At 43.9% G+C, this 14,278-nt stretch overlaps 3 protein-coding genes across 6 annotated transcripts; 1 reads left to right on the plus strand and 2 right to left on the minus strand.

Annotated features, from left to right (window-relative positions):
* Positions 1–32: 32 nt before the first annotated feature.
* On the minus strand, positions 33–1,082 carry FAM32A (family with sequence similarity 32 member A). The gene is made up of 4 exons (XM_015886400.2): positions 977–1,082; positions 767–905; positions 635–688; positions 33–536 (listed from the first exon to the last, which is right to left on the minus strand). Exons 1-4 carry the CDS (start codon positions 1,051–1,053, stop codon positions 468–470), a joined length of 339 nt encoding a protein of 112 aa, XP_015741886.1. The 5' UTR covers positions 1,054–1,082; the 3' UTR covers positions 33–467.
* Positions 1,083–1,134: 52 nt separating this feature from the next.
* On the plus strand, positions 1,135–7,289 carry CIB3 (calcium and integrin binding family member 3). Of its 4 annotated transcripts, none has more exons than XM_015886397.2 (8): positions 1,135–1,249; positions 1,642–1,772; positions 1,911–2,047; positions 2,360–2,394; positions 3,684–3,795; positions 4,155–4,302; positions 5,224–5,419; positions 5,909–7,289. In XM_015886397.2, exons 3-8 carry the CDS (start codon positions 1,997–1,999, stop codon positions 5,928–5,930), a joined length of 564 nt encoding a protein of 187 aa, XP_015741883.1. In that variant the 5' UTR covers positions 1,135–1,249; positions 1,642–1,772; positions 1,911–1,996; the 3' UTR covers positions 5,931–7,289. The 4 variants fall into 4 exon arrangements, with proteins under 4 accessions (XP_015741883.1, XP_015741881.1, XP_015741884.1 ...); XM_015886395.2 differs by having other exon boundaries at positions 1,933–2,047; XM_015886398.2 differs by lacking the exon at positions 1,642–1,772.
* Positions 6,726–14,275, minus strand: RAB8A (RAB8A, member RAS oncogene family). Its single transcript, XM_015886399.2, has 8 exons — positions 13,922–14,275; positions 13,478–13,538; positions 13,237–13,297; positions 12,843–12,920; positions 12,369–12,458; positions 11,624–11,689; positions 11,377–11,427; positions 6,726–10,682 (listed from the first exon to the last, which is right to left on the minus strand). Exons 1-8 carry the CDS (start codon positions 14,043–14,045, stop codon positions 10,590–10,592), a joined length of 624 nt encoding a protein of 207 aa, XP_015741885.1. The 5' UTR covers positions 14,046–14,275; the 3' UTR covers positions 6,726–10,589.
* Between the last annotated feature and the right edge of the window lie 3 nt (positions 14,276–14,278).

The following is a 14,278-nucleotide window of genomic DNA, read 5'->3' on the forward strand; positions in this document are numbered from 1 at the left end:
CCACCCTCACTGCAGGGAAAGGAGCACCGAAATAATGGATAAAAGGAGCTTTTTAATAAGTTACAGTAAAGACATAAGGATTGTAGAATACAGCAGACACCACTGCCCCAACTCAGAGATTTTATATAGGAATTACACAGTTCTGCCACTGATAAGAGCAGCTCATACAATGTAATGCTGCCACAGACTGCTTCTTCTAAGAGCTGCTGGCATAGGACAAATAAAGGAACATTCTCCTGTTGTCTCACAGCAATTGGGTTCAGCTTTGAGCACTGAAAAACACCCCATAAGTCAACAGCCAAAGAAGAGGTTTTGTTGAGTATTTTGAAACTGAAATACGGCAGTACAAGGTGATAAATGTTCCGAAGACATATGAAATATTCAGTATCATGAATACGGAGGTTTACACGGCAGCCCTGTTTGGTGTGAGCACAACTCCTGACCCGAGGCCCCGAAACGCCGCCCGTTCACTTGGTCCAGCTGACTTTGGGGATGTCGTAGTGCTCCGTCAGAGTGTCCAGGTGCCTGTTGAAATCCTGAGGGGCAGCAAAGGAACAGAGCGCTCAGAATTGGAGCATTCACCATCGCGCAGCCCTCCCCACAGCGCTGCCCAGCTGATGGTACTTCCACTCACCTCAACTCTCTGTTTGTGTGTTTTCGAGGCCTTCTTCAGGATCCTCTCCATTTGCTGGAAGAAGACACAAGATCACAGTTATTGCCGTGGGGTTCCGACCCGCCCCACGTCCCGGGGGCAGTGCGGCCCTACCCGCTTCTCCTGCATCTTCTCGTAGGCCACTTGCGCCGGGGTCCGCTTATCCAGGCCGCGCTTCTTCTCCTCTTCCTGCTTCTTGCTGCTCACGATCTGCTCCAGGATCTTGGCCTTGTCCTTCGCTTTCTTCTTCTTCCTGCGGACAGACGCCGCTCAGCTCCCAGCCCCCGGCCCGGCTCCCGGTTCCCCCCTCTCCCTGCCGCTCACCGTTTGCCGGCCCCCAGCCCCGCTCCGCCGCCCTTCAGCCGCAGCGGCCCGCGCTGCACCGCCTCGTAGTCCGCCATCGCTCGGCCGCCCAGCGCCACAGCGACCCCTGGCGGCAGCGCCGTTCCCGCCACAGGGCGCTGAGGTAAAAGCCGTTACAACCCGAGCGGCCCCGAAGTGCCCGGCCACAACCCGAACCTCGAGCCCAACCCACGGTGTTCCACTCCGAACCGACCGAATCTGAATCGCTGCCGCTTGTTTTAAGGCACCTTAAGGGTGAGTGAAGCTGTGCGGCTCCTGTGGTGCTGCTGTTAGTTCCACACCCTACCCTTGTGTTTCACGTTTAACTCACGGTTCTGTTTTCATGTATAAACAATGCAATCTCTTGTATTTTCAGTGTAAAAGCCACATATGGACCTGTATATATGCATGCTTGTCACACTAATGGACATTAACTAGAGATAATGTGTGTTAATGGAGAGATAGAGGGGCTAAGAGGACTTTACAGGTATTGCCCCAAGAAAAGCCAATACTGACATTAGTGAGCAATGCAGTGTGTGTTGTAGCGAAAAATGAGACAAAAAAGATCAGTGGTGACCACCACTGTGACCAGCTCCGAGCATTCAGCGCCAATCTTAACAAGTAAAGGCATTACCAACACTATTCAGGTAATTTGCCATATGAAGGAATGAAGATGTGCTGTCTGCGAGCCCTGCCCGCTGCTGCAAAGGCACAGACCAGAAGCTATTAGTCGTGTGGCTCAGTGCTGTAACATGAGGCTCTGTGTGCACAGAGACAGGTGAGTGATGCTGGATAGGAGCCGTGAGTAGCCAGACTAGAGATTTGATGAAGTGCTCCTATTATGGCTCTTTGTAGCCCATAGAATAGGGAAGCTGGTTACTTGATCCTCTGCTTTACCTGAACCTCATTGTTGCAGCTTTTAATATCTGAATATCCAGGCCTCCTATAAAGGTGACTTTGAGGAAAGAACGATGGGAGAAGAATCAGCGTTCAGAGCCAGAAATGGGCAACAAGCAAACCATCTTCACTCCAGAGCAACTGGATGCATATCAGGTACAAAACAAACTAAATGAGTTGTTAGACAGAACACTGAATAATGGTGTTGCTGTTGTGTTTTTATTTTTATTTTTTTAAGCAATCTGTTTAAAACTTACTAAGTAGGAGAACTGAATTACAGTGAAGATTTTAGTAAGACACTTTAGTTTGGTTCTTACATCAAGAAAAGTGATAAAGTATTCCTAATTATATACAAAATGAAAGGGTGTTAGTGCTCGGCCACAGCATCATTCTATTTGAGTCACTAGTGGAAGAGTCAGGGCCAATGAGTGCTAAAAGCTGCCTTTACAATGATGTCTTATTTCATAGGACTGCACATTCTTCACGAGGAAAGAAATTCTGAGGTGAGTCTTGTGTGTATGTTCTGTGTGCAAAATACAGAGACTGCTACAAAACAGATTGTATGAAAGATGAAGAACACTTTAAAGTAACTTTAAAATGCATTTATACAAAATGAAAGTCATACATTGGACAATCTGAGCTTCTTTCTTTCTTTCTTTCTTTCTTTCTTTCTTTCTTTCTTTCTTTCTTTCTTTCTTTCTTTCTTTCTTTCTTTCTTTCTTTCTTTCTTTCTTTTTCTTCTTTTAATGTACAAAAACTATCTATACAATCTATCATAAAGTAAGCCGGGTTTTAAATATTCAGTGAAGGTAACAGTCTCTACACCATAAATGTAACAGGGCATATTTTTGTGTGTACTTTGCTGCTGACATCCATGTTCCCTTCACTTTGTTTTAGGACAAGTGCTTCAAAATGTACTGTTGTACCTCGGGACATGTTGCCTGTTTTAAGAAATCATTAATGATTGTATCCAATTTGATTCACATTTCCTTCATGTAAATAATTAGCAGTGATTACCCTGAGCTGCATTCTTCTCAAAGCCTTCATGAACTTCGTCAAATACTCTATTTAACCCCTGGCCAAAGGATCTGCCAAAGGCAGGTTTGGTATTCTGGTCCTATGGGACTAAGACTTTTCAGTCTCTCAAATTCAGGCATTGCTTGCTAATAGCTCTGAAGGATGGAGCATGAATAACAGTTTTGTACTGAATATCCCCATTTAGAGCTTTGATACCTATGTATGAATTAAATATTAGATAAAAAATGAAAGATTCCGTAATAACTGAAATTTAAATCTGCCTCTCCTTGTAGTAAGTAGAGGCCAGAGCCATAAGTGTGTCATGAATAAGACATTTATTATTGATAAGAAACCCTTTTAAAATTCTATGCTATTGTTTTGTTGATGACAGCTATGAATGGGATCCTCACACACACAAAGGGATGAAGAAAATTGCAAGCTGACAAAGTACTAATACATCCAGATGACTGTGCATACATTCTGTCTCCTGAATCTGGCTGTGATGGAAAAAAAAGAGATACTTGTGGTGAATAAAAGCCTGTTAAGTTGTTCTGAAAGCACGAGGGCTTTGTATTTATCACCAGTTACACTGTGTTGCTTTTTTAATGTTGCCTCTTCCACTAATGTCTACTACAGAGTATGATAAATGTGACTTAGGGACTGATACCATCCTTCTGGTAAAGGATGCAGAGTATGAAGAACAGATAAGGCAAACACATTGTTCTCAAAGGTCTCAATAACTTGCTCCCTGAATGAGCCTTCCTTTCTCTTTCAGACTATTCTACAGATACCGAGATCTGGCCCCGCAGCTCGTCCCACTCGACTACACCAATAAACCAAACGTGACACTTCCCTATGAGCTCATTGGCAGCATGCCAGAGCTGAAGGTACAGAGCAAGGAGCACAGCTGGAATCAAGTGACACGAGCAGTTTAATCTACCATTTTTAATAATTCATCCAGTACTAATTACTAAGGGGATGAAATACAAATAAATTTTGCTTACTAAAGTCAAACCTTTCTGGAAACTTCTAATGATTTCCTGAAAACACCCTGAAATTGCGTAGAGGTTAAAGAAGGCAGCAGCTGTGCCGAAGAGATTAGACAAAAACATAATAGCAGAAAAAGGGGTATTTGGCTGACAAAAAGGGGATACAACAAAAATTACTGTGCACCAGTTTTCTTATCTGCGCTGAAATAAATGCTCATAAAGATGACCTTCCCTCAGTGCTGTATTCTATTTCCCAGGACAATCCATTCCGCCAGCGGATAGCAGAGGTTTTCTCAGAGAGTGGAGATGGCAATATGACTTTAGATGACTTTTTGGACATGTTTTCTGTGCTGAGTGAGATGGCTCCCAGAGACTTAAAAGCTTATTATGCTTTTAAAATTTATGGTGAGTGATGCAGGCAGAAAACAACCCTCAAAAACAAGAACAAAAAAAGTAAATGCTGAGGAAAAGCTGTAGCTGCGTATAGGAATGCAAAATAATCCATTTTGTGACTGTAATGGTTTCTAGTTAGGTATGTTTTAATGCAGCATTTCTCTCTCTGTTGAATGCCCACTCTTCTAGAAACTTCTGGTCCCTATTATCCTGTTGTCTCTTATTTATTTGGGATTAGGATTTACTAAAAACCTGAAAGTATCTGCAGCTTTCAAGAACTGATAAAACATTTAAGAAACCGTTCTGTCTGAGAAGCTGCTTTGGGATTTGGCTGCCCACAAGGCAGTGGGGCTGGGCTGGGTTTGGCTGTGTGGGAGTTCACTCCTCCAGCAGTTTGCTCCAAGGGCAAGTTTCTTTCTTCACAGTGCAATTTTTTGTTACTTTCCTCAGGATCAGCCGAAGCCAGACAGTGTAACAGACAAAAATACCCCACAACCAACGGAAACAAAGCAAAACCCCACAAAGCAACTTTTTCTTTTTAATTAAATAGTAGATGAATCAGCAAAGTCTTTAAGTGAACCCCCACCAAAGCCGATGGCCTCTTATCTTCTCTTAACCCTTCTTATCTTCCCTCGTACCTTTAGCTCAGTAGTGCTCATTTGCTAAAACGATTTAATTATGGCTTGGCTATGATTAACCACTGCGCTATTTACCATTGTTACCTTTGGTAGGACAGGGAGACACGAGGTGAAGGTTTTTATTTTGTTTTTATATTTTTTGTACAAATACACAGAACTTCCTTCCTCTTTTCAACATTCTAAAGCAAATACGTTACTAGCCTGGAAACCAAACCTTTCCTATTAGGTGTTGGCAGCCAGCCATGTAAAGCACTGTTTTTTTCTCACTTTGAATTCTTTTTGTTTCTTCTGACAGATTTTAACAATGATGATTACATATGCAAATCAGACTTGGAGAAAACTGTTAACAAATTAACCCGTAACGAACTCACCCCAGAAGAAGTCAACCTTGCATGTGATAAGGTGATTTATGAAGCTGATCTGGACAACGACGGAAAGCTTTCATTGGAGGACTTCCAGCATATGATAATTCGAGCTCCAGATTTCCTCAGGTAATATTTGCTTTCAGTTTATAACACCCAGTTGCTCTATCACAACGCACACTTTGGCTGCTCAGTGGTTACAGATCTCCACTCTTCCCCAGCAGTTTTGGTAGAGTTGCCCATCACAAAGACAGGGAAAACACATGCATGTGAAAGCATGGAGGCTTGTATTTCATTACTGCTTTTTGAACCTCCTGTGTCCTTTTTACACGACTAAAACTCCTGGCAAGTGAAACAGTTAATACTAGCACTCAGGGTCTGTTGATAAATACCTGAGATCAGCTCATTCAGTGAATAACATAGTCCAAGCATGCTTTCTGATGCATGTCTTACATAAAACAGCATTCCACATCTTGTATTTATTTAATGTAACAATTTTTTGCAGGTGATTTGAAAAATAGTTTCCAACTTAAACTACAGTTTTAGGTTTAATTATAATGAATCACTTTGAATGGAGTAAATTGATACATGAGTGACCTTTGCTTCCTTTTTTAACAGCACATTTCACATTCGAATCTGAACCTAGCAAAACAAAGATGAAAGCGCTTCTTCTTGAACAGTTTCTGGAAATGGAACCAGAGAACTCTTATTTACCTCTTTAAAAGGGACAGTTCATCCTTATTGAATTTTCCCTGTGATTTCACAAAAGGTGTGTTTCAATAAAATTGTCTATTCCCACCCCCTTCCCTCACTGGGGCAGTGGTATGGGGGAAAATACACGTTTTTTTAAGTTCAGGTACCACCAGGTGGGGGTTGTATGAAATTACAGCTGCTTAAACAAAGACCCTATGAAAATAGCCCATATCCATTAAAAAGCCCACACTGTTATAGACTCACACTGCATGTAGAATTTCTGTACTGTTCCTACTGAACTACTCTTTTCCTCTGAGACAAAGCTAGCTCTAGGTTTAGGAAAACATGCTGCTGCCTATAGAACTTGGTTTTTCTTGGAAAACACACACTGAGAACGTGCTCAGCTGAAGTTCTGAGGTCCAGAGAATGACATCTACTTCAAAAATAGGTTCAAAAACATGATGTTAATCTAAATTGTGTAGCCAACTCCTCTAGTGTCTTTTAACAGCCTTAACAAATGATTCAGTCAATCCTAATGTGCCACAGAAGCCCGATACAGGTTTTAAGATGGATAAAGGGAAGATTTATTCAGAATTTACAGTGACAAGTCAGTTTAAACAATAAAAGCAGATCCTATCCCATGTTCTTGGCACTCTTCCCTGTGTTTGGCAATACACTGTTTTCTACAAAAGGATCTGTATATATTAATGATGAACAGGACTGACAAACTCAATTTTTAAAGTTCTCTTTATAAGAAGTTTATTTATGCAGTGCTCAGGGTCCTGTACAGAGTAAAAACATACATACTGTAATAAACAACAGTTCTGTCTTTTATACAAACATCAAAATCAATGAGAAGTGTTTAAGAAAGCAGTGGTAATGTGGGAAAGGTGGCAGCCAAAAGTGGTCCTTCTAAACACAGTTTACAGTTGCTTATTAAAATATTGGGATATGGAAAGATCCCCTCAGAACGAAATCATGAGTCCCAACTCACGCTCAGCTTAGAGCACGATTCCTGCAGAGGCTGGAGAGCAGCCTGCTGCACTTTGATCAGCTACAGAAGACAAGAACTCCAAGCATCAGTGAAAGAAGTGGGTCAAAGAATAAGGCAGCCTGAAATAATCAAGCTGCACGTTACCATTACTGTTCAATCGAACAGATCTTTATTTCATCTATAAACGAAGACACAAGTTAGTCATCATTCTTTCCCAACCCCCATGACTTTCTAGCAGAATTGGAGACCATTCTTTCAGCAGTCATTTGTCCACTTCCTCTCCAGCATAACCTCCATCCATTTCTTATCCAAGAAAACAAGAAATCCCAGCAGCTTTTGAGCGTGAGCATCAGCCAAACCACCACAACAGTAAAACCCTTTACAGTTGTCAGTAAGATGATTACTATCCCACACGAAAGGAGACCAAATAATTTCCAGCAGCAGTAATGAGACTTACAATAATCCATAGGATTTATAAATCTGAGGCTGAAAGTCAGATGGTAGCATGAGGCTCTGATGTTGTGGAACGTGAGAGGTGCCCATCAGCACAGGAACTGGACAATGTCAGCACTGAAACAGCACTTCCACCACACACTGACAAATCAGCTGACAGCTCAGCACCCGAAAGGGTGAAACCTACCCAGCATACTGCAACCAGCCTCAAAAATAAGGTCAACCACAGAATTCTATGATCCTCATTAAAGGAATTTGAGAACATGCTCAAAAATGGGTTTGTTTCTCTACAAACCAAGTGTTAAACGATTACCTGGCATTTTAGTGGTATTTAGACATAGAAAATGTGTGGCAAGCACATTCTCAGCTTTTCAGATCCACTTAAATTCCTGTTTTATAACTTCTGTATCCAACTTCAGATTTGTTCTGCCTTAGTTAACGAAAGCTTACATATAAATGCACTCCTATATTCAGTGACACAATAATTCAATTATGTGATGGAAGCATCAACTACATGCTGTATTTATTCCATATTTGTTGTCAGTACTTGGCAGCACGTAGCCACACAGACATGCAACTGCGGTGTCTTTAAGCTTTCCCTGTCCTATATTTGCATTTTAGCTTTCCTACTGTTTACACTGATTCAGTTTCTGCAAAGAGTCTGCATACTATAGGAGTACGGAGATGACTGCAGGTCACAGTAACTGCACAAACCTTCCTGAGATTGGGCAATATCACAGCTGTTCACTGAGCAAAACCAATCAGCTCAGAAAAGGAAATCATGCTGAAAGTTATATTATATTGATATGGGCAACAACCCAAAAACAAACATGTTCACAGACAAGGAGTTAGCTTTTAATGCAAAAGAGTAACATCAGACTTAGCAGATGGAGGCTTAAAGATGATTTGGTTTGTAAGTCAATATGGTATTTCTTTCCTATCTCAAGACAAACAATTTAGATGCTGTCAATGGGCATGAGCCACTGTCACGACGGGCAGCCCTGTGACACCAGGGCAGACTAACCAATGATTTTCCCAGTCACTTCCTGAAGTAACTCTGGCTGCAACATCTGGCTACATTAAAGGAGGTGATTGGATGTGACACAATCCACATGTACCACTAAGCCAAAAGCAAAAGATGAAGCAGATCTGATTTGTGCAGGAGAACAGCATTAGACCATTCCTTAAGCACCTCCCCAACTCCATACTGGTAAGTCCTCAGAGCAGTCTTTTTTTCCTTTGCTAAAAAAGCCCCATTCTTATCTCAAGCTAGCAGCATTGCTTGTCTGGTCTACAGCTCTGTAGGAACTATCCTTTGGAGCACGAGAAGGTTCTTCAGTGCCTCTGAAGTGATTTTATCCTACCAATATGTCTGTGTGTCATTTCCTATGGTGCACTGTCACCAAGTCCTCACGCTAAAAAGCCACAAGCAAACAAAGCAAACAATACAAGGTTCTGCTTAGAGGAAGGTTTCACAGATAGATTTAATAACGAACAGAGCTCATTTTAATCTGCTAGCTATTAAAAAGAAAAAAGTTGATGGCATTTTGAATGCATTTTTTAAGCCAGTAACTTACACAGCACAATTTCCTTTGTTCTTTTAGAAAAGCAGGCAGTATTCCTGTTGAGCTCAGTTGTACGCTGCAGGTAAGTTTAAAAATCTCTCTGATTTATAACTGACTCCAGTAACACTTTGGAGTGCTCCTCTGAGGCCAAGACAGATTACCAGAAAATTGAAGAAAACAAAACTGGTAAGTAAATTCATTATCTTTAAAGTGAGCTTTAATTTTATCCTTAAGTGCAGTTTTCAATGTAAACAAAGCAGCACGTTAACAATTCCAGTGAGTTGCAGGACACAGCTGATATGTTCATTTGGGTTATATATACCAGAACTCCAATTACTGACAGCAGACTTCTAAGTAGATTGCTCTTACTGGCTCCTTTTATTAATCTAATTAGTCAGGCTTACAGCCTCTCAAATGAGAGCAATTAGTTACCTAGGTGCTTTACTAGGCCGTTACATTTTATACAATGGAATGTAATAGACTGTGTTTATAAGAATAAATATTTCCACTGAGGACTAAACATCATTTGCATTGATGCATGCTATTAACAGGTTTGCTGCTGCTTGAAAACTGAAATGATCAATGCATGGCAGCAAGGCAAATCTCAGCTTTAAAAGGTTGTTTTCAGAAAGTGTTCGTATGTGCAACGTTTATTTGCATATGTGAGCAAGTGTGCATAAGGACACACAACTGGAAGCAGTGCAATACATCTCCTTGTCACAATTTATAACTCGCTACTACATCAGGACAGATTGGGGGCCATTTTCAACTAGAGAAGGAAAAGCTGTTCCCTGGGATGTGCAGTGTTGGACTCGTATCCCTGTGGGCTGCATTAAAACAGAGTGCAGAATATCTGCAGCTCTCCTGCCAGATGTGTGGACCATTTAATTAAGTCTGGTTAGCTGGAACAGAGAATGGAATTCCTGGCAGTGAGGAACCATCACACCTACAGCACACCTGGCTTCTCCTAAAAAAATAGAGATTCCTTGGGATGTTTTTTAAGCTCCTGTTGTACTCATGGATTGTCTACAACACAGCTGAGTAAGAAGAGCAGATCAGAGAATTGTTTCTGTAGTAGCAAAGAGGTGATCTGTAAAAAGCTTCCTTTTACCTTCTGAGAAGGCGCAGCCTGTACTGCCTACATAAGTGCATTTATTGGTTGTTTTGATGCAACTGCTTCATATGCATCCTGACACAGATACGTGCATGTATCAAGTACATGTACCTGTACTTTATTAATATTGGCATTTCAGTTTCTGATTTTAGCTTAATCTTTCTAATTTGGATACGTTACAGATACAAACAGTAAGATTGAAGCCTGCCAGCAGAGCTGCTCCTACAGGTCATGTTCAATCTGTACTCCCTCTGCTACACAAAACGTCTGCCCGCCCAGTGGCAATCTGACAAAAATAAACTTGTTTCATCTCCAAAATTGAAGAGTCAGACAATTACTAAAATAAACAATTTCTTATTCAGATGGTCACAGAGTGACAAGGTATGCTGGAAACGCTCGAGTCCACAGACAGAGAAGTCTCACTCAGAACAGGCACAGTCCAGTTGGGCTGAGCAGGTGCTCAGATTAAGGCTGTGTCCCTCACAGAAGAACACATCGGAAAAAGCTGCTTTTCTTTTGCTGGTCTGGTGTGATTTTGACTCCCTGGTTGCTGCCCTGCGGGCTATTGCCTTCCTGAAGATGCAAAGAATTTCAGTTACTTATTTATACTTTACTGCTTCTATTGCCTATAATTCATCTATACATTCTGTCGGATCAAATCTGTAATCGTACAAAAAGCATTACTAAAAATCAGCAGGAGCTTTCACTCATTTCTTTAAGACTTCAATTGCATCAGCCTCTGTGAAAAGTCAGAGAGCTGCACATCCTACTTCTGCCTTTGACCAACAAGTACAGAGCCGGCTCTCCTTTCCATCAAACCAAAGACAGCAGAGGCCAGAAAAACTGCAGGATATGTTTGGTTTGTGCTGCATACTTCAGGGTACCAGTAAAGTAGAAACAATCTGATTTTCTTCATGAAATGAAGCCAATAGAGTATGAAGCAGACACTCAAAACTTATACAGTTCACTTCTCCAGACTGCAGGAGCAAGAAATATCGCAAAGCAGCTCCCCTCTACCACTCGCATGGCTTTCTAAACAACACACAGGAAAACTGTTCAGAGAACATCAACAACTGCAGCTGAATCCTGAAACACAGACCCAATGGTTTCCATGCTGTGAGCAGAACACAGTTCTGAACCTAAAAACAAATCTCTGTGACCTTCAGTGCATTCCAGGCGGAGACCACGGGAGACCATTCACTGCGATGCAGCTCTTGGTGTTAATCCTCCATTTAAACAAAGCTTAGCCTAAGTAGAAGTCACTTACCAACTTCTTGTCCATTTTTGCTTTGATGTCTCTGGCAAGAGTGAAAAATGCCTGTAATAAGAAATACAGTTAATAAAACACAATCTTAACAGCTTTGTTTAACAATAATCTGCCCTTCTGACTGTAACAGCCCATATGAAGTATCAGCAGTTGAGTTCTGCACTCAGTCAGGATGGGCAACTGTTCTTACAGCTTATCTTCACGCGTTATAAGACAATAAATACAAGAGAAAGGTCGCAGTACTTACATTCTCTATGTTTATATTTGCTTTTGCACTGGTCTCCATGAATTTAATTCCAAAACTCGCTGCAAGCTGAACAAAAGCAGGTTCTGTGTTAGTCGGGTGGCTGCAGGAACAGCCATAAACATAACAGACAGCGCGGGATCTCCTCCACAAACCAGGAACTGAGCTGCATTGCTATCAGCATCTGTTCTTACTGGACTTTGTTCTTCTTTTTCATAGAACAAAACACACATTTTTGTCTGCTCCTTTGTCTTTAAATACATACATCTATTTCTAACAGATACCTTGTCAGTTCTGTAACGTCTGTGGTACATAAAAGTACATTCTCTACTTTAACTGACATCCGATGCCAGAAACAACAACCCTGCCTACCTGTGTATGACAAAAGCAGCCATTCCTAAATGATTTTCTTTCTTTGGCTGAGAACTCAGTTACTCCGCATCTAACATCTCAACCAGGTAACCCAGCTGCATTCTGAACAGACTCATCTTTTTGTTGGACTGCAGCTACAGCTTGGGAAGCGTTCGGTAGCTGCACTCAGAAGTTCCACTGAGGAGGCACACACAACGATGAGCGCTGCTGTTACACTGCAGCACAGGCTGCTTCTGCTCAGGCAGCAACTGCACTTTGCATCAGTGCTGGCAGGAAGGAGCTCAGCAGGCTCTGCAGACACTGATCACCCCAGGGAGCACTGACTTCTACGTACTGCCTTCACCTTCAGCATCTGGGCGCAGCCCGTGACACTTACCTTCTCCCCTTGCTCTCTAGAAACTTGTCTTTTGTCATTTGCATCACATTTGTTCCCAAGGATCATTTTTTCAACGTCCGGAGAGGCATGCTGAGATAGGAACAGAGGAAAGAAAGGACTGTGTTTATGTCTTACAAATACTGCCAAATGACGAGGTTTCCATCAAGAACTTCAAATGGATACATGGGTGCTGAGCACTCTGTAGGTTTCTGAGCTCCTGCACAGCACCTGATCCCAGCACTGCACTGCAGGCACCGACTGCTCTGTGAGCGCCCTGTGAACCATCAGCTCTGTGCCAGGAAAATCAAATCAAAAGCACACACTGCAAATTTGTTACCCACAGCATTCCCTGACTTTCATTTAATCTATTTTCTACCCACTCTAAATTTGAAAGAAGTGTTACTGAAGCATTTAATTTCCAACTGCTTTTGGAGGGAGAAACAGCACCTTGAATGTCAAGTAAAGAGAAGTTACCTCTTCAATGTTCCTGACCCAGTTCCGAATATTTTCAAAAGACTTTTCATTGGTGATGTCATAGACCAACATAATGCCCTGAGGAGGAAGGAGAGATACTTGTTTTGGCTATGATCATATATGCAACAGTTAAACCTGTCTGTAACAGAAAGGAGTGCCTTAAGGACTGATAAAGAAGAGCTGTTTCAGCACAACCCGGAACGTCAGCGCGTGTTGCCAGATGCAATGATGGGGTGTGAGCTCAGTGAGTCACTGCAGCCGTCTGCCCCGGGCCCTCCCAGCACCCAGCACAGCGCCGGCGCTCAGCCAAGTCCAGGCAGCTGTGCCTGCAGCACTGCAGGCTGCTCTGATACTGCTCTGCTGGGAGCCGAACCGCCCTGCGCCGCGCTCCTACCATGGCTCCCCTGTAGTACGCCGTCGTGATGGTGCGGAATCGCTCCTGCCCGGCGGTGTCCCTGCAACAGATGGAACGAGGGGTCACACACCTCCCACCTTAATGCTGTCAGACATTCATGTCACACGTTGGTCTTCACGTGCACTAAAACTGCTTTAGTTTAATGATACCGCTGAAGAGCACAACTGCACACAAAGTAACAGCACTGCACTGCAGCACCGACTGCATCAACGAGCCTCACCATATCTGCAGCTTGATCCTCTTGCCATCGAGCTCTATAGTCCTGATCTTAAAGTCAATGCCTGCAACGACAAACAACTCATTACATTTAACTTCTACAGAGGACAAACCAACGCTTTTCCCTCCGCTTCCCCCCGACCAGACTGTGCCGCACAGCGTCCCCACGGCCGGGACGGAACCGCGGCTCAGCGCCCGCAGCGCCCCGCGGGATCGGACCCGAACCGAGCGCAGCGACAAGGCCCGCAACGCACCGCCCGACAGCACCGCCACACAGACAGCACCGCCACACAGACAGCACCGCACCGACCGACGGCACCACACTGCACTGCACTACGGCACCGCACGGCCCGACGGCACCGCGGCGCGGCACGGCACGGCACGGCACAGCCCCGTCCCGGCCCGCAGCGCCCCCCGCGCTGTGTGCAGCCCCGGCCGCCCCGCGCACCGATGGTGGAGATGAAGGTGGCGTTGAACGCATCCTCGGAGAAGCGGAAGAGCACGCAGGTCTTGCCCACGCCCGAGTCGCCGATGAGCAGCAGCTTGAACAGGTAGTCGTACGTCTTCGCCATGTTCCCGGGCGCCGCCCCTGCGGCACCGCCCGCCCCCCGCGCCGCCTCACAGGCCGCGCCCGCCGCCCATCACGGCCCGCAGCGCGGCGATTGGCCGAGCGGAGCGTTACGTCACCGCCGACCCGGTGGGCGGGACCTCGAGCCGCCGCGCCATTGGACTCCGCTCGCGACGTAAGCGGCACCGCGATTGGCCGCGCGCTCCCGGCGCAACGTCACTTCCGGCCGCGAGCGGA

Source organism: Coturnix japonica, chromosome 28, assembly GCF_001577835.2.
Source record: "Coturnix japonica isolate 7356 chromosome 28, Coturnix japonica 2.1, whole genome shotgun sequence".
In the NCBI taxonomy this organism is placed as follows: domain Eukaryota; kingdom Metazoa; phylum Chordata; class Aves; order Galliformes; family Phasianidae; genus Coturnix; species Coturnix japonica.